Consider the following 22,743-nt stretch of genomic DNA (forward strand, 5'->3'; position numbering starts at 1 on the left):
GCCAGCGTGTCAGCGGAGTGAATGCCTGGGGTGGGCAGTGAGCCTTCTGCGTCAGCTCCCCAAGGGGGCCCCGTCCGGACCCCCGTCAGGAAACGGCCGGCAGGTGACTCGGAGGAGCCAGGGCTGCACTGTCCCAGCCCTCAAGGGTGTGTGACTCGGCGGAGACGGCACTGGGTCAGTGCCGTCTCCCAATCAGGCACTGACCCAGGCGTTGGCGGGCCTGCGGGGGGCGCGTCCTGACAGGGCCACGGCAGGCGGGTGGGCCCAGCACTGCTACGGTGACGGGAAAGGAACAGGGAACCCGCCCGGCCCCGAGACGCAGCCCTGACTGGCCCCCGGCTCTCTCTCCTCCGCTGGGCGGGGTGGGGACCACACTGGTCCTCAGCCACTGTCCCCTTCCACCCTCACCACGTCCCAGCGCTCAGGGGCTCCGTGGACACTGGCCACAGCCCCTCTGGCCGCCCCTTGTCCTCCTGGGAGTCTGGCTAAGCCAGGGGTTCCTGACCGGGCAGCACCAGGCTGCGGGGCACCGAGGGACTGAGGCTGCGTGCAGAGGCTGCAGCTTGGGGTGTGAGCCTGGGGGGGGCCAGCGGGAGCAGCCCCCCGACTCCCGCCCAACCCCAACGCCCCAGTGCGGGCCATGAGCCATGTCTCAGGGTCCCTCAAACACGGTGCCCATGGGCCAGGGGGCCCCACCCCCGCACACACTGACCCCGAGTGGGCGTCAGGGGCGGGGGTCTTGCCAATCTGAGGAGGGGTGTGCATCCCACATCCCTGGGGCCTGGAGGTCAGGGTTGGAAGGTCAGAGGCCACGATGCTCCCAAGACTGTCTTCAGCTGCCCTGCCCCGGGCCAGGGGGCTAGACCCCTCTTTGCTGCCCCCTGTTGGGGGTGGGGGAGGAGCCGGCCTGGCTGAGGGGTCCCCCACCCCCAGGCTCAGCTTGGCCGGGAAATGGGCCAGCTTGGGGCTGTCCTGGGGGCCATGGGCTCAGAAGCCCTGAGGGGCTACGTGAGCCCAGCTGTCCAGGTGTAGGGGGCCCCATGCCCCCAGGTCCCAGGCAGTGGGCACCGAGGCCAACCAGGAGGCAGCCCGCTGGAGCTGGGCAGCCCTCGGTCCTTCCGTGCTGGCCACTCGCCCCTCTGGCCAGCTCCATCCCTGGAGGACAGGTTTGGGTGTGAAGACCGGGCCCTGGACGAGAGACAGGCCCCACGAAGCCCTGCTCCAGGGAGCTGGCGGGGGACGGGCCCCTCGTCATTAAGAGTTTCCAGGGGAGCTGCCGGAGTTCGTTAGGGAAAACAGTTGGACCTCTGCCGGTTGGGCTAATTACTGGGCTGGTCATCCCGAAGTCAGAAGGGTCACTGCCCCAGCCGCACCCCCAGCCCGCAGCCACAGGCCCCCAGACCCTTCCAGCCCCAACGGGTGACCTCAAACCCCTAGTCCCGGCGTCTCAAACGGGGGTGCTTCAGGAGCAGCCACAGCCCCGCTCCCCAGCTGCCAGCCGGGGCCCACGGGAGGGTTCGAGGGGTCCAGGCAGAGCAGGCCCTGCACTGCGGCCACGGCCGGGGCTCAGGCCTGGCATGAGGGGCAGGCACGGCTTCTGCCCCTTGTCAGCGTGAGGCTGCAGGCCCAAGGGCAGGGGGCCTTAGAGGGGCTGCCCGCGGCCAGCAGAGGGCACGGGGTGCGACCCCACTCTGCCTGCTGCCGGCCCCGGGGCCTGCCTGCAGGCCTGCACGCCTCACCGGCCCCTGCAGCAGCTCCCTGCCCTGGTTTCTGTTCAGCCTGGACTGGGCCGGGCGGGCGGGGCAGGAATGTGTGCGGGGCCCACCGCCCGCCCCGCTGCCGCGTCACGTAACTGGCTCCCTCCGGCCTATGGGAGCCCGGGGGACACACCTGTCGGCGGCCAGGAGCGGAGATTGGTCGGCCGGGAGCAGGCACCTGCGTGGGGCGGGGTGAGGCCCTACATGTAAGGCGAGCCGGGGCCACACCGTCCCTGCCCTGCCCTGCCCTGCTCTGCCGCGGAAGGGCCGGCTGCCGCCTCCATTGTTCCCCGTGGCTCTCAGAGCCCGCAGAGGCCAGGCGGCTGCAGGTGTGGACCTTGGCTCGCCCCCCGAGTGCGGGGCCTTGCGGGGGGTGGGAGCTGGGCTTCCTGGGGCGCCGGCTCCCCTGGTCCCCACGACGAGGCTGGACTGCGGCTGGGGTAGGTTGGGCTAAAGCCACACCTGGGTCCTGGGCTGTGGACCGCAGGCTGACAGGTATTTGGGGTCACTGGGGTCAAAGCTTCTCCAGTGTCCATGCTGAGGCCTGCTGGGTCCAGCACAGGGACACCGCTGGACACGCTGGGCTGGGAGCAGGGAGTGGCCGCCACCCCTTCCTCCAGGTGCTAATCCTGTCGGGGCAGGTGAGTGGGAGGCGGAAGGGCCTGGGGAGGCCGCTCAGCGGGGAGCAGCTCTGGCCGGACACTGGCGGCCGGCAACCATGGCGATGTGCCCCTCCGGCCGCAGGGTCCAGCACCGGGCCAGGACTCGGCAAAGGGCGGTCCTTCTCCTCCAGGGAAAGGCTGGGCCTTGGGCCACCGCGGTGTCGGCTGTGGAGCCATCTTGGGCCGCGTGAGCTGGGCCGGCGGGCGCGGGTGCAGGCGCGGGGTGTCCCGCCCCACCCAGAGGGCAGCTGGGGTCCACGCTGTGGGGTCCCCCACTTGGGCCTGGACGCAGGACCTTCTGGAAAGTGCTTTCCCAGAGCGGCCACGGTGTGCGGGCTGCGGGGTCCCTTGTTCCCTCAGAGCTGGGGTCGGGAGGACTCGGGGTGCCGGGGTTTGCTTGTGGGAGGGGCTCGGTCTTGCCGGCGGCCACGCTGGGGCAGTTGGGGTGCTGGGCAGAGCCGGTCTGGCCCAGACGGTGGCCCTTCCTCACCGCCCGCGTCGGAGGCGCCAACGAAGCCGGAACCGACTTGGAGGAGGAGTGGGCTGGCCCAGCCAGCAGGGTTACTCAGGGTCAGGGCCAAAGTCTGTTCTGAAGATTCTTAAACGCAAATGGCACGGCCGCCCCGTAAACACCTCGTCCTGGTAAAGCCTGCCACGGCCACCCCGGACCTGCTTTCACAGCCGAGGTCACTGGCTTTCTGGCTTTCTCGGGAGGTTTAAAGCTTAGGTGATAACACCGCTGACTCCCTCTGAGGTGTAATGTGCTGCTTGCTCATTGTTCTCCACACAACTTTTAAGTATATGATGTTTTAATTAATCCACTGGGAGCTTTTTAGCTGTTTTCAGGCTGAGCATCTGGAAAAATAGATCAGCTTTGTTTTGTTTTGCTTTTTCCTAGTAACACAGACAAAATGCTTAAAAGGCAGAGCGCTTGACTGAACCAGGCAAATAAGTTTTGCATTTATGAAAATGCAAAGCAGCCATTAAATATGGTTGCAGTCTACTGTCCGTCCCAGACATTTTTGGTCATTTGCAAATAGCTCATTTGCAAAATCAGTTTGCAGGAATGCTTCTGGCGAACTGAAGACAAGGCCAAAGGCCACGGCCCCTGAGGAGGAGGTCTGCCTGGCGCGGGGAGCATGGGCGCCCGGCCCTGGAGGGGCCAGCGGTGTGCGGGGTGCGGTGTGCGGTGTGCGGAGTGCGGAGTGCGGTGTGCGGTGTGCGGTGTGCGGTGGGCCAGGCCGGGGAATGGCGGCTGCGGCTCCCGCACGGGCTCGGGTTTCAGTGCTTTGTTCTCTGTGGACCTCACCGTTGATTAAGGCCCGCTGGGCAGGTTAACCAGTGAGCCTAGATCGGGTTGCCCGCCCGCCCACTGCCCTCCAGGTGGGGTGCTTGCACTGAGCCTGGCCCTTGCGGTGATGTTTAGAGCCCGCACGGGGCCTCGATCTGGGGCACCGGGCCAGCGTTTTCGCTTTTCGTTCCAGCCTCCCAGATGCCTGCTGTCAGCCCTGTGCCAGTGCGTGGCGGTCCAGGTCCCCGACCCGCACGCTGAGCTGCGCTGAAGCCCAGGCCAGGCGGTGGTCTTTCCTTGTGGGCTCACAGGTTCTGAATTCAGGGAGAGACAGGGTTCTATCCTGGAACCGAAGAGGCGGCAGCCCGCTGCCCGCCCGGGCCTGTCCCTGTATCTTTGCCTGCTGTGCCCCTCTCCGGCCCCTGGGCGAGGACGCAATGGCTGACGAGCCGGGGGGCAGTGGGGGCGCCTGTGGGATGGCTTAGGCTGCCAATGTCCCCCAAGGAAGCCTGGCCCTGAGTGGCCAAGGGCACTGGGGAGGCCAGCAGGAGGCTGGCCTGTGCACAGAGGGCTGGCTGCAAGGGAGGGACACCGGGCTCCTGCCCCCGTCCCCCGACTCAGCACCCCTGCCTTCCCGCTGTGGCCTGGGAGCTGGGAGTAGAGCTGAAATTTAACAGCTCAGGAAGAAGTCAGATCGCATTTGGGTGGCACACTGATTTTACGGGGCATGGGACAGAACTTGAACGGCCAGCTGTCAAGCCAGGAGGGGCCAGGGATGGGCATGGGGCACAGGGCAGGAGCCTACCCCGTTCCCCAACACTGGGCCTACGTTAGGGCCCGGGCCTCTGAGGAACGGCGGCTGTGCGAGAACCTGATGCGCCCGGCCGCCTGGCCGGGCCGGCTGCGGTCACAGTCTTTGTTGTGGTCATCGGTAGTACCCTCCCACCCCCAACACACACACAGCCTCCTGGGGGAGAAGTGCCCGGAGCCTTGAGGAGCTGCTCCGGCCAGCTGGCTCTCCAGGCCCAGGTGCCGCCTGTGCAGGGGACAGAAAAGGCACAGGAGGGAGGAGGGGACCCTCAGTCCCCCCAGGGCAGGGTGCCTGGGTCTCCCATCTCATGCAGGGGCCCCAGGTGTGGCCCTGAGCATGGGGACCGGAGGGGGCCACCCACTTCCCTGACCCCCCCCAACACCCCTGCCCTGGGGGGTGCCTCCAAAGACTGGCTCGTCACCAGCAGGGACGTGCGCTCTGTGTTTGGGGTCCGGCCACAGGGCCCGCCAGGCACAGGCTGGGCAGGGCTGCTCCTCACCCCTCCCGCAGCCCCAGCGCCCTTGGACCTCCCAGCCAGCGAGGCCAGAAGCCCAGGGCCCAGAGTGGCGGGGGCGCAGACAGCCCCGCCGTGACCCAGCTGGTGAGAGCCAGGAGCGCTGGGGGTCCTGGGCCCCGGGGGACACCTGCCCTGCCTGCTGGGGCTGGGGAGGGCACCAGGTGCCCCCCACTCTGTCCTCATCCCCATCCCCTCCTTGCCGCTAACAAGGGCGGTAGGGCCCCAGCTGCAGACAGCCACTGGGGCAGCGTCTGGGGACAGAGGCTCGCCATCCAGCCATAGCAGCCCAGCGGCCTCAGACACACTCGCTCTCAGCCAGGACTCAGGCTGGGCCTGCCGTCCACTCTCTCCCTGGGACTGCCCAGAGGGAGGGTCCCGCTCCGCCTGACCTGTGGGGCTGCCAGCCTGCTGTGGGCGGGACACCCTGTCCCTACCAGATGCCCACCCCGTGCCCAGAGCCGCCGGCCGCACCGAGCCGCCAGTGCTTCCAGCTGCAGCGCCCAGCCTTCCCCGTGCCGGGCACCCCAGACGGGGCAGCCTGGGCCTGGCCTCGGGCGCACGGGGCCTCGCTTGAGCCTCTTCCGGCCCCCAGGCTCCTCCTCGCCTCAGTGTCCTCGGAGAATGTGGGTCTGCCTGGGACTGCTGAGCGCCCCCCACATCGCATCCCCTCGACCCCAGCCCGGGCGGCCCCCAGATCCACTTTGGGGCGGTCATCGCCATCTTACTGGGCAGCATTGGATGGAGTCTGGTCTCTAATACTGCCTGGTAATGATGACGGCGGGGCCCTGCTCACAGCAACGGGGCCGCCCGCCCAGCGAGCCCGATGCAGGCCCCAGCGCCACCCACCCACATGTCCCCAACCCTGTCCTGCCAGGGGCTTCTGGGTGGGGCTCTGGAGCAGGAAGTCAGCCTTGGGCGAGCCCCTTCCCGGCCCCCAGAATGAAAGGCTTCCTGCAGCTGCACTGAGCCCCTCCAGACTGTGATCCAGGATTAGGATGCACAGGTATCCAGGCCCTGCCCATGGCCCGAGCAGCAACTGCACCACACCTGCCAGGTGTGGGCTGCGCGGAACCGCAGCAGAGGCTCTGAGTGGGGGGTCAGCCGGCCCGGAGCTGGGGTTGCGCCCGGAGTGGCCGAGAGTGGGCGGGCGGGTCCGGGCCCCATCTCTCGGCTCTGGGGAAAGCGGAGGCGGGGAACACGCCGGCCTCCCGCCTCGGGGCCTGCTGCCCGCAGGCGGCACCACGCGTCCATCCGCGTCCTCGGGCCAAGGCGCCCTGGGCCTCTGTGGGCATCTTACCGGACAGTGCTGGATTTCTCGGCTTGACTCTAACACTGTCTGGTAACGATGTTCAAAGGTGACCCCCTGCTGCCGCCGGGAAGTGGCCCGAGGACTCCAGAGCTGGGCCTTGCGGGGGCGGGAGGACTGCTTGTCCAGCCTGACCCACAAGGAGGAGCCCCGTCCCACTGGGGCCCTCAGCTCCTCCCCCGGGATCCAGAAAGGGGGCTCTGAGCTCTGCCTCCCCCAGCTCCCCACCCAGGCTGGGTTCTCAGATTGAACCGACCCCCAGGAGGCCAGGAGGCCCAGGACACCGAGACTGCAGAAGCACCCCGTCCTGAGCCAGACTTCGACCTAGGGGCCTGGCCCGTGCCCCCAGCCTGCTGCTTCGCTCCCGTGTTTGCCGCGGCCCAGCCCCGAGGGAAGGCTGGCCGGTCAGCAGCCCCACATCCCGAGCCCAGCCTTTCCCGGGCACCACACGGGGTCAGATGTCCACTGTGGCTGGCCCGTCTGCCCTGGCCGCACTTGCTGCTGGGAGCTGGTGCTGCCCCGAGCATCCTTAATCAGTGGGGTCTGTGGTGGACACAGGCCTCTCATACCAGGGCAAAGGGGACACGGGAAGGACATGGAGGTGTCCAGGTGCCCCAGCCCTGGCCCACAGGCCAAGTGCAGCGGACGTTCCGTGCTGTTCCTGGCGAGGACAGAGTTCCCCCGCACCACCACCCCCAAGTGTCGCAGGCGAGAATGGGAACATTGTCTGAAACCCCGAGGCCAGAATGGCCTTTGGTTTTATCGTTTTGATCTGAAGCCAGGACTGCGGCCCCCGGACCTGCTGGGCCGACATGCACATGGAGCCCCACCCCGCAGGGCCCCCGCGGTCTCTGGGGGAGACGCTGGCCCCTGGCCCGGGCCCTGCTGTTGCTCATTAACAGAACATAGACTCGGGCTCAAGCGCAGGGTAACCAGATGGGGGCTGCGTGGGGGAGGGGGCTGCGTGTAGGGTGGGAGCTGTGAGGGGTGGGGACTTGTGGGGGGAGGTCTGATGAGAGGAAGGGGCTGCATGGGAGGAGGGGGCTGCGTGGGGGGGTGGGGGCTGCGGGAGGACTTCCTTGAGGGGAGCAGCCTGGGAGCCAGGCGCATCCTGTGAGGCCCTGGCCTGAGGCCTCCGGGGCCACTGTGAACACTCAGGAGGCCAGGGGTCTTACCACCCAGTTGAACCCTCCGCTCCCTCGGGGCCCACAGGAGGGGCCCACAGGACAGGCAGCAGGAGAAGCTGCCCCTGGGCCCAGCTGGAGGGGCCACCACACGCAAGGCCACCTGCACCGCAGCCTGCGATGGGCGTCTTACCAGACACGGTTAGACCTGGGTCCTTCTGTCTAATACTGTCTGGTAATGCCGTCCATCCATGGCCTGGTCGCCGCCGGATGCCGGGTGGACACAAGGCACAGTTCATGGGGCCCCGCAGCGGCCCGAAGCCAGGTGGTGCACATCTGCCCAAGCCTGGGACACTTGGATGCCTCCCAGGACACAGGCCACGCTGGGACATCCCCAGCCCACCTGCCCTCCCACCCACGACCCGGAATGGGGAGCCCTTTGACCCCTCAGTGGACTTTCTGCCACAGAGTGATGGACTGTTGGTTTAATAAAGGTGTGAGGTCCAGGCAGCTGGCTTCTGTTCATCTCACATGCACAGGTGGTGGGCTGTCAAGGCATAGCCCGCCCCACAGCAGCCCAGAGGGTCTGTGAGCAGATGGCACTGCCACTGGGCCAGAAGAAAAGGGAGTGCAGTCACCCCAGCCCTGGACCCCCACCTGGAACCCTCTCCAGGGCGGTGACCTCATCCTTCGCCCCCCCCCACACCTTTACTGGGCAAGGGGCCCTCTGGAGCACAAGACAGTAGCAGCGCTCACCCCTCTAACCCCCAATCCCAGAATGTGGGGGCGCACCCGTGGCCAGCAGGGCCCCGGAGCCCTTGGGCTGCCCTCGCCCCACCCTTGGCCTGGAGCAGGAAGCTCGGGGAGGGAGGGGTGAGGCGGGCAGGGATACAGCCACCCAGCCCCTTCCTGCCCAGGGTGTCAGCCGAGGGACTCCACTGGGTCCCCACGGCCTGTCCGGATCTCGGGTAGTGGGGGAGAGGGCACTCCAGGTGCCATGCAGCCCCCTCAACACCCCCCCGCACTTTTGTCCTCTGTCTAAAGCTGTCCCCAAAACCAGACTCTGATGCTGACCCCACCCCAGCCTTGTAGCTGCGCCCCAGAGCCGCTTCTGAGAGCTCCGAGCGCATCCCAGGGCCCTAAGCCACGCTTTTCAAAGGCCCCGCTAAACACAAAGCCCCAGACCCTGCACCGGCCCAACTGTCCCGCGGCTGGAATCAGGGCAACAGCCCCCAGGGCTCCTGCAGGGGACCCTCTCCCTCCTTCCCTCCCTCCCCAAATCTTCCCTGAACACACTGCACGGGCACACTTCCAGAACAGCCAGAGCGGGTGAGGGCACCCCAGGAAGGCTTCTCTGAGGGTACGACCAAGGCAGGGACCCAGCAGAGACCTGGGGGCTGGAGGCCGCCTGGGCCAGCGTCTGGGAGGCTTGGCCTGGCCCTAGCGAAGGAGCCTGAAGGAGCCTGCTCCACAGGCCGGAGCCTGACCTGCCTGGGGGCACTGTAGGGCAAGTGCTGGGCCCTCGCCCCGTCCCCCGCCCCCGTCCCTCCTGCCTCTGGCACTCACCCAGCCACAAGGCCCCTGCTGCCCGCCCGTCCCCGGGGGAGGTGTGCCTGCGGGGCTGGGTCGCCCCAGGCTGCAGCTGCTCTTGTGGGGCTGGGCAGCACCTCTCCAACCGGTTTTTCGGGTTGTGGGGCGGTTTTCCAGTCTGAGCTCAGGGTCAGGCAGGCAGGGGGCCGCCTCTCCAGCTCCCGTGAAGTCACTCTTGGGAGGCCTCCCTGAGCAGGTGGCGGAGGGAGGGACACGCACACCTGATGCTGGGCTGGCCCAGGAGCCTGGGGCTTCCAAGGGGTCCGACTCTACGAGGTGACATGGGGCTGTGGCATGGGCTCCCAAGGGAGGACGGCCTGGCGTTCCAAGGGTCTGCTCAGGCCGAGGGGGAGGGGAACAGCTTACAGATGACCAAGGGCCACACTGCCACCCCGCTGATGCCCCAGAAGCCCTAGCCACTAAGGCCAGGGTGCCCTGACCACCCAGCCGAGGGCTTGGCCGGAACGCTCCGCTCCCCAGGCTGACCCGCGGCTGCTGCAGGCCACAGGGGTCCCAGACCACAGTCCAGCCGGACTGACCCCTGAAGTCCCCTGGCAGGGGCAGGTATGGAACTTGGGGTACAGCTGCCTCTGTGGGGTCAGGGAGACCTCATAGTGGGGGTGCCATGTGGGACCCTTGAAAGTGAGGAAGGGCTTAAGGGATACATGCGTCTTCTTGGGCCCCCGTGTCAAACGACCACAGGCTGGGTGGCCTGGAACAACAGACACGCATGCCCTCAGCTCAGGAGTCCAGAGCCAGAAACGGAGGTGGGATGGGGCCCCCTCTGAAGCTCCAGGGCACGGCCCTCCCTGCCGCTCCCGGCCAAGGCCTCGGTGGCTCCCGGCATCCCTGGGCTGTGGCCTCGTTTCTCCAGCCGCTGCCCCCATCTTCACGGGGCTTCTCCCCTCTGTGTCCCCTGTTCTCTGCCTCCCTCTTACGAGGACACAGGTCGCTGGGTTTAGGGGCCCCCAGATAATCCAGCAGGATCTCATCTTGAGATCTTCACCTCAGTCACATCTGCAAAGACCCTTTTCCCAAATGAGCTCACTTGGGCAGGTTCCGGGGCTTAGGACATGGGTACACATTTTGGGGCCCCCTCCCGGCCCTACCAGAAGCAAGTAAAGGCACCCAGAACAGACACCTTTGTGACCCCGTGGGCTTGGACAGCAGAAGTGGGGCCTCAGGCCTGAGCACGCTTCCCCTTGGTGCGGGCACTGCCTTGCTGCACCCCACTTGCTGTTTGGTACAGGGGGTACCCCACATGCTGGGCTGTGTAGCCCTGAAGCGCAGCAAATGCAGACACATGGGGCCAGGTCCCAGGTCCGGGATGGGCTTGGGGGTCTTGAGAGGCCAGGGGTGACCCTGGGGAGAAGGGAGCCCCAGCTCCCGGGCACCCGGCCCCACCATCTGGGGTGGGCCCACACCTCTGGGCCTCTGGGTGGACGTTGCCGGGAGGCGAGTGCCCGGAGACGGTTGCCGGGATACGGTTGCCCGGTCACCACTGTTGTTTCCGGGGCAGAAAGCTCACACCAGCTCCTGGGGCAGGTAAGAGGGACAGGTGGGCCAACGGCAGGGGTCCTGGCTGGGCATGAGGGCTGGGGCCTGCTGTCCTGTGCACCCGCCCAGCCACCAGGGACCCTGCAGGTCCTCTGGGGACACTGCCCAGGAGCAGGAAAGAGACGAGGACACGGAAGGCAGGGAAAGGGCGGCCTGGCCGGCCAGGCCCCCTCCAGGGAGGGCCCATGCGCCCAGGGCCACGGCGCGAGGAGCCCCCGGGCCGGGCCGGGAAGGGTGCGCCCCCTGACTCACGTGGGGACCCACGTCCCCACGGACAGCCCGCTCGCGGCCGGGAGGCGCCAGCCCGTCGAACAAAGTCAGCACCGTGTCCACAGCGCCCACGCGGCCAGGCGTTCGGGGGTCGGCCGGCGGGACACTGACGTCTTCCCCTTTGCTTGGGCGTTTTCTCCAGGTGCTCGAGGGCTTCCCGTCCACCACGCCGCGGTGCTGCTTCCTGCCGGTCTTTTTACCTGACCAGGTAGAAAGTTTCTTTCAAAGTTTGTTGGGAGGTTGGGTTTTCGGTCAAGCCCTCCCGGCACGGTCCTAGCGAGCCGACCCGCGGTCTGCCCACTGCAAACTTGTCCGTCACACCTTGAGTGTAAAGCGCCGTCTGCATTTAAAATCATGGCTCCCGAGGGGCTCTGCCAAGCGCCCAACAGAGCGGAGGGCTCGCAGAGCATGTCCCCCATTCAGCTCCCGCCAGACACAGGTTAATTTGAATGACAAGCGATATAGCTCGTGGCCTTATTCTTTGGCAAAATAATGAATATGCAGAATTAGAAGCACCAAATAGAGGCAAAAAACGGGGTCCCCACCGGTATGCCACCTCCCTTTGGGGCCCTGCGCAGGCGGTGGGCCCGGGCTGTGAGGGGACGGGCTCACCCCTCGCTCCCGCCACAGACGGGCCTGGTCCGCACTTGCTTGCTTCTGTGCTGCTGACCGCACCTCACAGGTGAAGGGTGGAGGAGGGGCATGCTGGGGCACCCTGCGAGGGCAGCGATGCTCAGAGCCCCTCCCAGAGGCCCCCCGACCCTTCGCTGGGCGTCTCCCTCGCCCTCTCCACCTCCCTCTTGCTTCCCGCGTCCTCTCTTCTGGCATCTTCCTGGCCTTGACTTGTGACCCGTATGTAGCATCTCTAACTCCCACGAGCTCTTAGGTGCCCATCCTTTGAGGGGCCTGGCGTCTCCTGCTCCACTGCAGCGTGCTCTAGGGGCCGGGTCCCTCAGCTCTGAGCCACCCTGTCTCCCCCTCCTCTTCCTCCTTCGTGTGTGTGACAGCCATGTCTGAATGTCTGGGTGTCTACCCGTCACTCACACCTGGGGGCCTCCCTCAGATGCCCGCTGACCTGGTGGCTGCTCATTTTGAGGGTGCTGTGGGAAGGTGCTGAATGTCAGTATCTTGGGGAACCCCCACCCGCAGTGGGAAAGGGCTGGGGTCCCCCGCCTCTGGAGAATGGCATGTGAGCGGGGGCCCTCGGCGGGTCTGGCCCGAGCACTGGCCTCCTCCCAGGTGCCGTCCGGTCCTGGCTGGGGAGGGAGGGCAGGCTTGCTCGGCCCACGCGGCCCAGGCCTGGCAGGTTGAGGCTCTCCTGCCCGCCCAGCTGCCGGGACTCGGGACACAGCTTTTCCCAGTTTCTTCCTCCTCGGTCCCAAGCAGGACCTGAGGCCTTGCCGGCATTGCCTGGAGGCCAGCCGGCTGCTCTGCATGGTGCCCCCCAGGAACATGCGCTGCCGGCCCGGGTGCGGGTGCCGCCAGCTCCTCAGTGTGCTTGCCTCACCATCGCTGTGTCTCCCAATCTTTCAGAAAGCCCCTGTCCCCTCCCCACCCCCAGGCGAGAAAGGACCCACTGAGGAACCTCCCAGAAACGCTGAGTTGGCTGCAGGGAAAAGGGGCTCCAGGGGACAAGCCACCTGCGGGTGGGGCCTGGGCAGCCACGAGGATGCTGCAGGCACTTCGCCGCCCGGCCACCTCAGAGCTGCTGCAGCTCCAGGACCTGGGTGCCCCTCCGGCCCCCGAGCCCCAGAAGCCTGACGGTGACCCTCCTTGCAGCCGGCATGTCGGCAGAGCACCGCGAAGCCAGACAGACGGTCCCTGCAGGAGACGCCTCGCCTGGGACACAAAAGATGCAGAGACAGCCCTGCCTCGGAGGGGCACCTGGCCCCATGGTCACCATGGAGACAGGAGCCAGCCACAAGCAGAAACCCAAGTCCAAGACCCCAGGAGGCGCCCCTCCCCAGGCAGAGCAGGCCTGACCATGCGCCCGGTCCAAAGGCTGGGACTACGGGCTGCTCGGAGGCCCCGCAGAAGGGTGGGGACGGCGTCTTCGCAGAGGTGCCCCTGCCCTGGTGCCCCTACGCCTGTGAGGAGAAGCCACACCCGCTTCACTCGCCGCAGGGGACCCACTCGGACCCAGGCTGGTGCCAAGAGAGGCAAGCGGTCAGGGGTCGCCCGCGCCCGACGGAGCTGCCCACGGGAGCCCGGTGAGTGCCACCGGCACAGGCTCTGCCCCCGAGCCGGGGCCTCCCCAGGAAAGGTGTTCTCGTGGGGGCGACACACAGCCACACCCTGGGAGAGGGGCCAGCTGGGCAGGGTGGAGGATGGCAAGACCAGGGGCTGAAGGGGCACAGGGAGGGACACTGCTGCTCCCCACAGTCTGGCAGGCACCCCACCCCCAGCCCAGGGCAGCCCCCCCACCCCCAGCCCAGGGCAGCCCCCCCACCCCCAGCCCAGGGCAGCCCCCCCACCCCCAGCCCAGGGCAGGGCAGCCCCATCCCCCTGCCAGACATGGGTCACCCATGACGTCACGATGGACATTGTGACCCCACCCTCCTGGGCATGGCCCTGCGTCACGTCTATCCCCAGCTCCAGCCCCATGGAGCTCTGCCCTGTTGGTAAGGAGGGACCCTGACCTTTCCTAGGCTGACCTGGGCTGCTGGTGGCTGTCCCCTCTCTCAGGAGTCCTGAGCCTGGGATGAGAGGTGCCCAGACCAGCAGGGGAGGCTACCTGGGGCCTGCCAGAAATGGGCCAGCCGGGTCGGCTGGAAGCCCACCAGGACTGGGCTCCGGCCCGATTCTGAATGGACATCACCCCCCCAAACCCCACCCCATTCACAGGCAGGGCCCATGAGAGGCCGATGGGGAGCCGAGCAGAGGGGCTGCCGCGTCAGCCAGGCCAGCCGCACCAGGACACAGGTGGGCTCGGGCAGGGCTGGGAGGGGCGGAGAGCCTCCGGCCAGGCCACTGACCACCCACCCGCTCGCAGATGAGGCTGCGGCTGTGAAGCCCCGGGCCGCCCTCCTGGAGAGGCACGTGCTGTGGGGGGAGCTGCCGCCTGGCTCGGGCTGTGGCCCCTTCTTCTACATCGGAGGCAGCAACGGGGCTTCAATGTGAGTGGGGGCACAGACCAGGCCCAGCCCCACAGCCCCGGGTCCCACCCAGCCTGACCGCTGCTACCTGGGGCCCCATGTCCCCTCCCCTGGCGTGCCCTTCGTCCCCAAGCTGTCAAGGCCCCCAGGGTCACTGGCACCCCCCACACACACACACAGAATCAGCTCCTACTGCAAAAGCAAAGGCTGGCAGCGCATCCAGGACAGCCGGCGGGAGGACTACCGGCTGAAGTGGTGTGAGATCAGGTGCCGGGACAGCTACCACAGCTTCCGGGAAGGTAGCGGAGCGGCCCGCCGCGGGGGTTGGGGCGGCGGAGGCCCCGCCGCGGCCGGCCACAGCTGCCCGGGCTCTGTCGCGCCAGGTGAGCAGCTGCTGTTCCAGCTGCCCAACAACAAGCTGCTCACCACCAAGATCGGGCTGCTCAGCGCCCTCCGGGAGCACTCGCGGGCCGCGGGCACCGGCAACAAGGCGGCGCTGTGCGCCCCGGCCAGGTGAGCCTGCCACGCCCGGCCATCCTTTAAAGCAAAAGCGCCTCGTCCCGCCACCCCAGCTGGTGTGCAATCACTGGCCCGGACCGCCCTCCACGGGACCTGTCCACCCACCTACACCCGTCCATCCACCAAGCTTCCCACAGCCACGTCCGTGCACTCGCCAACCTGTCTTCACCCCAACACCTGCCACCTATCCATCCACCCCACAGCCCACCAGCGCCTTCACACAGAGCCACAGAGCCACTGCTGGGGCCCTCACTCACTCACTGACCCCCACACCCACAGACCTTCCACACTCACGTCCATTTGCTCCCACGTGGCCGTGCCTGACCCGCTCAGCATATTCATCTGTCCACTCATCTACTCACTTGCCCAGCCGTTTACACACCTGCCCAACCCATGACACCACCTTGACACCTGGGCTCCAGCCGTCCACCCCACCCCACCCGTTTCTGTCGGCGACTCTCACCTCTTCCCCTCCTGGCATCTGTGCAGCCACCAAGCCACCTGCCCATCTGCCCGCCTACTCCCATCCGAAATGCGTGCATCCAGCCACCCACCCATCACACAGCCTCCTGTGTGCCTCGAAGCCCCCACCCATCTGCACTCCACACACTCCTGCGTGGACACTGAGGCCAGGCCCTGTGTTCCCCTGGTGTCCAGATCTGGAAGGGACGCAGCACCTGCCCTGGAGGGGCTCACAGGGACCAGCCCAGGAGGCCTCGGGCCACAGAGGTAGATGCCCTCAGCCCAGCTGGGAGGGGCCGACCTGCCCTGAATTGAAGGAAGGCCTGGTGGGAGGTGAAGAGGGTTGAAGGGCACCCGGGCCAGGGGAAGAGGTTTGGACCAGCCCGGGGCGTTCAGGCATCTGTGCTCCCTGCGCAGTGCAGGCCGGGCCCATCCTTACCTGGGGACACAGCTCAGGAAGGCCTGAGCTGCACAGGTGGGAGAGCAGCAGGGAGGGGAAGGGCAGGGAAGTAGGAGGGGGCCAGGATCTGGGGGAGGCAGCCTGCAGGTGCAGGGAGCCAGAAGACGGCCAGGGCTCAGAGGGAACGGGGCTGTCTGGAGCCCACCCCAGCTCTTCCTTAGCCACTCGCCCTCCAGCTCGCCCCCCAAGACAGTCTCCTGGAGTGGCCGGCTGGTCCTAGGGGGCAGGGACACAGCCCGCCCGCCGTGTCCACCCCACCCCCTGCCACCCAGGACCCTGAAGATGGAAGACTTTTTCCCGGAGACCTACCGTCTGGACATGAGGGATGAGAGGGAGGCTTTTTTCACCCTCTTTGATGGTGAGAGGCCGCAGGACGACAGGTCGGCTCTGGGGAGTCGAGTTAAGGGCCACACCCAGGTGGGGGCGTGGTCAGGGCAGGGCCTGGGCCCAGTCAAGGTGTGGGCGTGGTCAGGGAGAGGAAGAGTGGTACCAGGTGGGCGAAGTCAGGACTGAGGCGAAAGCGGCGGGGTCGTGGGGAGGGGTCCTGGCTGGGCCTGGGCGGAGGCCGGAGACTGGTAGGGGCGGAGCCGGGCAGGTAGGGCTGTCGGGGCCGTGGCTGGCCGTGGTCCTGGCCGGAGTGCGGCCCGAGAGGGGCGGGGCGTGTTGTGAGCGCGGTCAGGGGAAATGTGGGCCGGGTCTTTTGGAGGGTCAGGGTGGTGGGCGTGGTCGGGCCCCGGGGGCGGCACTTTTGGGGCACAGTCGTGGCGGGAGTAGTCGGTGTGTGGGCGTGGCTGTTTTGGGGAGGGTCGCAAGTGGGCGTGGTCGGGGCGTGAGGCGTGGCTGTCAGGGGCGCAGGCGTAGTGGGCGATAGTCGAGGCCGTGGCTGTTTGGGGCGTAGCTGTTTGGGGGCATGAGCCAGTAGATCCCGCTTTGTCGTCCGAGAGGTGTAGAGGCGTAAGCTGTTTAGGGGCGCAATCGTGGTAGGCTCGGAAGGGCGGGGTGTGGGAAGGCGTGGCTGTGGGGGCGCGGCCGGTGGTGGGCGTGGGCGGGGCCGCCGGTGGCTCAGGCGGCGCTCTCTGCAGAAACCCAGATGTGGATCTGCAAGCCCACCGCCTGCAACCAGGGCAAAGGCATCTTTCTGCTCAGGAGCCAGGAGGAAGTCGCTGCCCTCCAGGCCAAGACCCAGAGCGCGGAGAGCGACCTCACCTGCCGCAAGACGGCGTTCCGGGTGCCTCAGGCCCGGGTTGTGCAGAGGTACTGGCCTGGACGCCAGTGGGGCGTCGGTGGGGCGGGGCTGGTCCCGGGCCGCACCGGTGCCTGTGAGGGCTCCTGGGAGCCTCGGGCCCACATGGTCCCCTGTGCAGCCAGCAGAGGTGGAGGTATCACATCCAGTTGGGTTCGCAGAAGAGATGGGCCCCTGCGCAGAGGATCCTGGACATGGGGGTGGGGCACGGAAGGCTCGGTCATTCTGTCCCTCAGCCCGGGCCCTGCCCCTCTGCCCTGCAGAGAGCCCACCCTTGGCAAGTGTCCCTACCGCCAGCTTCTCCCCCAGCTCTTGCCCAGGCAGTGCAGCCTGCAGCCAGAGCTGGCTCTCCCTTCCCCACCCCCTGCCTCTGGGTGAGGCCCATACTCCGGCCTCACACTGGAGGGCTCAGTCTGGCCTCCCGAAGCTCCCTTTGGAACTCCCCATCTCCAGTGTGGGTGCTCACCCGTCACAGCCGCGGTCGCTGCCCCTGCCCCCACCCCCGGTTCCATCCCAAGCAGCTGCTCCCAGCCTCTGGGGCCATAGTCCTATAGTCGCTCCACCTGGGATGCCCCCTCCTTGGCTCCCCAGTGCCACTCACCCTTCCAGGCCCAACGTCAGCCCTCCCCTCCCGCAGGCAGTCCTCCCTGCCCACGGGCGCAGTCCACTTCCACCCAGGCTCAGAAATACCGCTGCCAACTCTGCGCCCAGCTGGGGGGGGTGGTCATACCTGGGATGGGTGGCGGGAGTGCTGAGGAGCTGGCCCAGGCCGGGCCGGCCCCGGGCTCAACTCTCGTGCCCCCAGGTACATCCAGAACCCGCTGCTGCTGGACGGGAGGAAGTTCGACGTGAGAGCCTACCTGCTCATCGCCTGCGCGGTGCCCCACATGGTCTTCTTCCGCCACGGCTACGCGCGCCTCACCCTCGGCCTCTACGACCCCCATTCCAGAGATCTCAGTGGCCACTTGACCAACCAGGTGAGCGCACGCCCTGCAGCCCGGGAGCAAGACCACTGCTCAGGGACACAGAGGAGAGACAGCTGTAGACATGGCTCGGGCCCCGAGGTGGCCAGGCCCGGAGGTGGCCTGGGCTGCCTTTGTGGCAGTCTATAGTACCTCAGCTTCGGCCACAGCAGGGCATCCTGGCGAAGTGACCAGAGCCCCAGCTTGGTCCCCTCTGGGTACATGGGGCTGGGGAGGACTGAGGGTTTCTGTAGGGTCCTCGGTGAAGACACCTGTGGGCCAGAGGCCACCGGGGAGGGTCCTCGATGGGAAGAGTGAGCAGGGCCCGCCCTGAGGGTCGGCGAGGGACTCCACAGCTGAGAGCATCTCGGTGGAAGACGGTGTCTCGGGAGGGTCCTGGTGCGGGGTCTCCAGGCGCCACCCTGCCCCCCAGTTCATGCAGAAGAAGAGCCCCCTCTACATGCTGCTGAAGGACGACACGGTGTGGAGCATGGACCACCTCAACCGCTACATCAACGACAAGTTCCGGAAGACCAAAGGCCTCCCCAGGGACTGGGTCTTCACCGCCTTCACGGTCCGTGGCCTGGGGGGTGGGGCCAGGGTCCTTGGGGTGTGCGGGGGCGTCGTCTGCACGGGGCTGGGCGTGGAAGGTCCTGGGGAGGGAGGGCGTGTCTGGACCGGACAGTGTGTGTCTGTGTGGATGACCGGGTGGTGGGAGCTGGCCTTTCGGAGCTGTCTCCATCTCTCGCTCTCTTAATCAGATCATCCACGTGGCACAAAATTCGCCGTTTCGAAGCGCGTGGGTCAGTGGCTTCAGTATATTCACGAAGTTGTGCAATTACCACCACTACCTAATTTCACGACATTTTCATCTTCCGCAAAAGAAACCCATCCCCATTAGCCGTCGCCCGCCGTTCCCCTCCCCCGGCTCCTGGCAGCCACTCGTCTGCTTGCTCTCCCTACACATTCCCCATTCTGGGTACTTCACGTGAATGGAGTCACCGATACGGGGCCTGTCCCGGCTTCTTGCTCTCCGCGTCACGTGTTCACGGCACACCTAGTCACAGCATGTGTCGGTTTCCACAGCTTAGCGATACCCCCCCCAGGGCTGGACCACGGTTTGCCTAGATAAACATTCATCAGTCGACGGACATTTGGGTTGTTTCCACTGTCTGTCTATTGTGACTAATGCTGCTGTGAGTGTGCGTTTACAAGTTTTTGCACAAACATGGATTTTTATCTCTCTCGGGTGTATACCTAGGACTGGAATCGTGAGGTCACGTGGAAACTCTCACGTTTACCTTTTGGAGGAAGTGCCAGCCTGTGTTCCACACTGGCTGCAGTATTTCACGTTCCCACCAGCGATGTATGAGGGTTCCGATGTCTCCGTACCCTTGCCAAGGCTTTTTCTTTTTCCATTTTTAGCAGCCGTCCAGGGGCGTGAAGTGGTCTCTCACTGTGGGTTGGATTGACATTTCCCTAATGGTAATGATATCGAGGCTTCTCGTGTGCTTGTTGGCCATCTGTACGTCTTCTTTTGAAAGTTTTCTGTTCAGATCCATTGTCTGTCCTTCCTTGTTGGGCTATAAGAGTTCTTTATATGTTCTGGATGCTCTGCCCTCATCAGCATGCGGTCTGCAGGCATTTTCTCCTGCTCTGTGAGTTCTTTTTTTCCTTTTCTGTTTTGAACAGAAGTTTTAGATTTTGATGAAGTCCAACTTATCTCTTTTCTTCAGTTATTCGTGCTTTCGAGATCATTTCAAAGAATCCATTGCCAAGTCCAAGGTTGGAAAGACTTTAAAATGTTTTCTTCTGAAAGTTTTATGGTGTAGCTCTTACATGTAGGTCGTTGACCCACTTCGAGTTGATTCTTGCACAGGGTGTGAGGTAAGGGTCCAACTTCATCCCTTTGTACGTGGCCATTCTGTGTCCCAGCACCATGTGTCAAGGAGACTGTTCTTGACACATTGTTGAAAATAACTGACCAGACACTCTCGGTTCTGTGCCACTAGAGTGCACGCCTCTGTCGAAGCTGCACCGCGCCGTTCTAACGCTGATGCTTTGCTCCGTTCATGCGCTGTCTTACCCTGACTGGAATGCAAAGGTCCAACTGCTCCTACGTTTCTAGGACGAATCCCATCAGACGTGGCATGTTATTCTTTAAACATGGTTCTGGACTGGACTTGGTGCGTCATTGGGTATTTCTGTGTTAGTCTATAGCATTCTTTTCTTGTGTGTTTGTCTGGTTTTGGACATGTCCCCTCCTCTTCTACTTTTGAAGAGTTTGTGAAAAACTAATGTTAATTCTTTAACCATTTGGAAGAATTCACCAGTAAAACCTCTTGTCCTGGACTTTTCTATTATGAAGGCTTATTTATTTGTTTGTTTGTTTTTATTATTACTAACTCAACTGTAATAGGTTATTCTGATTTTCTGTTTCTTATTGGGTCAGGCTTTTTAGTTTGTCTTTCTAGCAATTTGTTTATTTCTTCTAAGTTATCTAATTTGTTTAAAATATCATTGTTCGTAGTATTCTATGAGCAGTTATAATCCTTGTTGTGAGCATTTTCCTCTCTGTGTAAGGTCTTCCTTTGCTGATTTTAGAGATTCGAGTCTTCTTTTCCATTTTCGGCGCCAGTCTAGCTAAGAGTTTGTCAGTTTCGTTGATCGTCTCAGTGAACCGGCTTTTAGTTTCATTGATTTTTCTCCATTGTTTTCTATTTTCTGTTCCCTATGCGTCCTCCCTAGTCTGTTCTTTCTTCCCATCAGCTCGCTTTGGGTGTAGCTTCCTCTTCTGTTTCTAGTTTCTTACGGTTGAAGACGGGGTCACCGATTGGAGGTCCCTGTTTCTGCTCCATGCGGGCGCGTACAGCTCTCTCCGTGTCCCTGGGCGCGGCTCTTGCTGGACGCCAGAAGAGTATGCGTCCTGCTTGCGTTTTTGTTTGTCGCTTAAGAGTGTGCGGTTTAATTTCCACACATTTGTGGATTTTCCCATTTTCCTTCTCTCATTGATGTCCAATTTCTATCCACTGTGGTGGAATCATATTTTGTATGATTGGAACTTGTCCTGTGTCCTAAGAAATGCCCTGGAGAATGCGCCGCGTGCGCCGGAGCGGACTGCGCCCTCCAGGTGTCTGTCCGTGGCTCGCAGTGTGGTGTGAGGCTGCCGTGGGCTTGCTGACCTTCCATCTCGTGTTCTACCCATCACGAAAGTGGAGTACTGGAGTCCGCGACTGTCGCTATCGAACCGTTGAGTCCTCCCTTCTACTCTGTCAGTTTTGCTGCGTGTATTTAGAGGCTCCATCGTTAGGTGCACGTGTGCTTATAATTAATCATTACACAGCCTCGATCAATCATTATAAAATGTCCTTTTTTCTTAATGTCAATTTTGGTCTTAAAACCTATTTTCTCTGATATTAATATAGCCATTCCGGTTCTCTTCCGGGTACTGTTTGCGTGGTATCTTTTTCTAAAGTTTCACTTTCCAACTGTCTGTGTCTTTGGCTCCGAAGTCTCGTCGACGGCATGTCAGTGACGTCTGTACGCATCCGCCTGGATTGCCGCAGCCGCTTTCCAGCCCCTTCAGCGGCACGAGGACCTTGTTAGCACGCGGGCCACACCTGCCCCTCCTGTGCTCCACCTTCTGTAGCGCTGACCCCAGGGTGAAAGGCAGGGACCTCCCATGCCCCCGCGATGTGACTGGCACGCTCGGGTCTCCCCTCCTGCTCTCCCCAGCCGTGGCGGCCTCTCTGTGTCCCGCTGACACCTCAGCACGCTCTACTGTTCTTCCCCCAGGTGTCCCACACCCCACCTCAGGCCTCCAGTCCTTGCTGTCTCCTCAGCGAGGCCCACACAGGCAAGGCCCCTGTCTGCAGCTGCCCCCTGAAGCCCCACCCCACACTCGACTTCGTGTTCTCCGTCAGCGCTTATTGCTTGATACACTGTGCAAAGTGCACAATGACCCGCCTGCCACACCTGCTGTCTGTCCCCCTTGCCACAAGGGATCTGCTCGAGGGCGGACATTTCTCAGACGTCCTCTTCACTCTTGCACCTTAGTATGCGACACGCACTGGGGCGCCACACGTATGCTGAATGGGCAAAATGAGAGTGACAGCGTTTCAGGCTGTAAGCATGTTCCACACTCCAAGGGTACAAAAATGTGGGCGGGTGTGACCCTGCAGGTAAGGACGCGGGTGGGAGTGCAGATGGGGTCACGAATGAGGCTGCAGGTGAGGGGTGTGGCCATGGCTGTTCAGGCTGGGGAGGTATAGTCAGGGCCACAGGTGCCATCCAGTCACCCTTCCATGCTCCGCCTGCAGACGCGGATGCAGCAGATCATGGCCCATTGCTTCCTGGCTGTCAAGTCCAAGCTCGAGTGCAAGCTGGGTTACTTCGACCTCATCGGGTGTGACTTCTTGATCGATGAGAACTTCAAGGTACTGCTGAGGTGTGCTAGGGCGGGAGGGCCTGGTCGGCAGGTGCAAGGAGGCGGGGACTTCTGTGCACACCCTGACCCCGCAGGTGTGCCCCTGGGGTGGGGGGGAGGCTCAGCAGCCAGACCATGCCAAGCCCTGCAGGTGGTGAGTCCAAAAGGCTTCGCTCTTCTGGCCAGCCTCAAAGGCCAGACCCTCAGACCCTGAGAGTGCCGGCCCTTGGGGCAAATGTGGGGAGTCAGGCCATAGAAAAGAGGCGACCTCCCAGGGTCACCGGACCTAACAGAGCCAGGGCCCCAGCCTCCTGCTGGCCAAGTGGTGGGTGGGGAAGGGTGCTGACCAGTGTCGGCCCAGGTGTGGCTGCTCGAGATGAACTCCAACCCCGCGCTGCACACCAACTGTGAAGTCCTGAAGGAGGTGATCCCCGCCGTGGTCATGGAGACGCTGGGTGAGGCCCTGGTGCAGCCTGGGAACCCTCAGAAAGCCCCCACTGCCCGCCCAGTCGCACGGGCCGCCCCGCCCCGCCCCCAGCCTCCCCGCGGTCAGATGCCCGCAAACCTAACTGTCCAGCATCCCAGGGGCCTGCGCGGGAACCCCTCCTTCTGTACATGTCCCGCAGAGAAGAGGCCTCCCGCCCCAGCCTCCGGCCTCCCAGGGGAGGCGGGTGCCCGCCCCTCACTGTCC

The 22,743-nt window shown here is 64.3% G+C and overlaps 1 protein-coding gene across 2 annotated transcripts in view; it reads left to right on the top strand.

The window, feature by feature from the left end:
• The window catches only part of TTLL10 (tubulin tyrosine ligase like 10), a 46,401-nt gene that overhangs the window by 23,075 nt on the left and 583 nt on the right, over nt 1-22,743 (top strand). The window contains exons 2-14 of one of the 2 annotated variants that reach the window (XM_039876791.1): nt 11,028-11,093; nt 12,665-13,095; nt 13,730-13,807; nt 13,878-14,001; nt 14,161-14,279; nt 14,364-14,493; nt 15,157-15,228; nt 15,694-15,779; nt 16,504-16,675; nt 17,470-17,641; nt 18,060-18,200; nt 21,946-22,062; nt 22,414-22,507. In XM_039876791.1, the coding sequence (XP_039732725.1) occupies nt 12,870-13,095; nt 13,730-13,807; nt 13,878-14,001; nt 14,161-14,279; nt 14,364-14,493; nt 15,157-15,228; nt 15,694-15,779; nt 16,504-16,675; nt 17,470-17,641; nt 18,060-18,200; nt 21,946-22,062; nt 22,414-22,507 (1,531 nt within the window). In that variant the 5' untranslated portion in view covers nt 11,028-11,093; nt 12,665-12,869. Of the gene's footprint in view, nt 1-11,027; nt 11,094-12,664; nt 13,096-13,729; nt 13,808-13,877; nt 14,002-14,160; nt 14,280-14,363; nt 14,494-14,988; nt 15,229-15,693; nt 15,780-16,503; nt 16,676-17,469; nt 17,642-18,059; nt 18,201-21,945; nt 22,063-22,413; nt 22,508-22,743 lie in introns of both variants that reach the window. The other variant, XM_039876790.1, reaches the window with a different exon arrangement.

The sequence above is a fragment of the Pteropus medius genome, unplaced genomic scaffold (assembly GCF_902729225.1).
Source record: "Pteropus medius unplaced genomic scaffold, Ma_sr-lr_union100, whole genome shotgun sequence".
In the NCBI taxonomy this organism is placed as follows: domain Eukaryota; kingdom Metazoa; phylum Chordata; class Mammalia; order Chiroptera; family Pteropodidae; genus Pteropus; species Pteropus medius.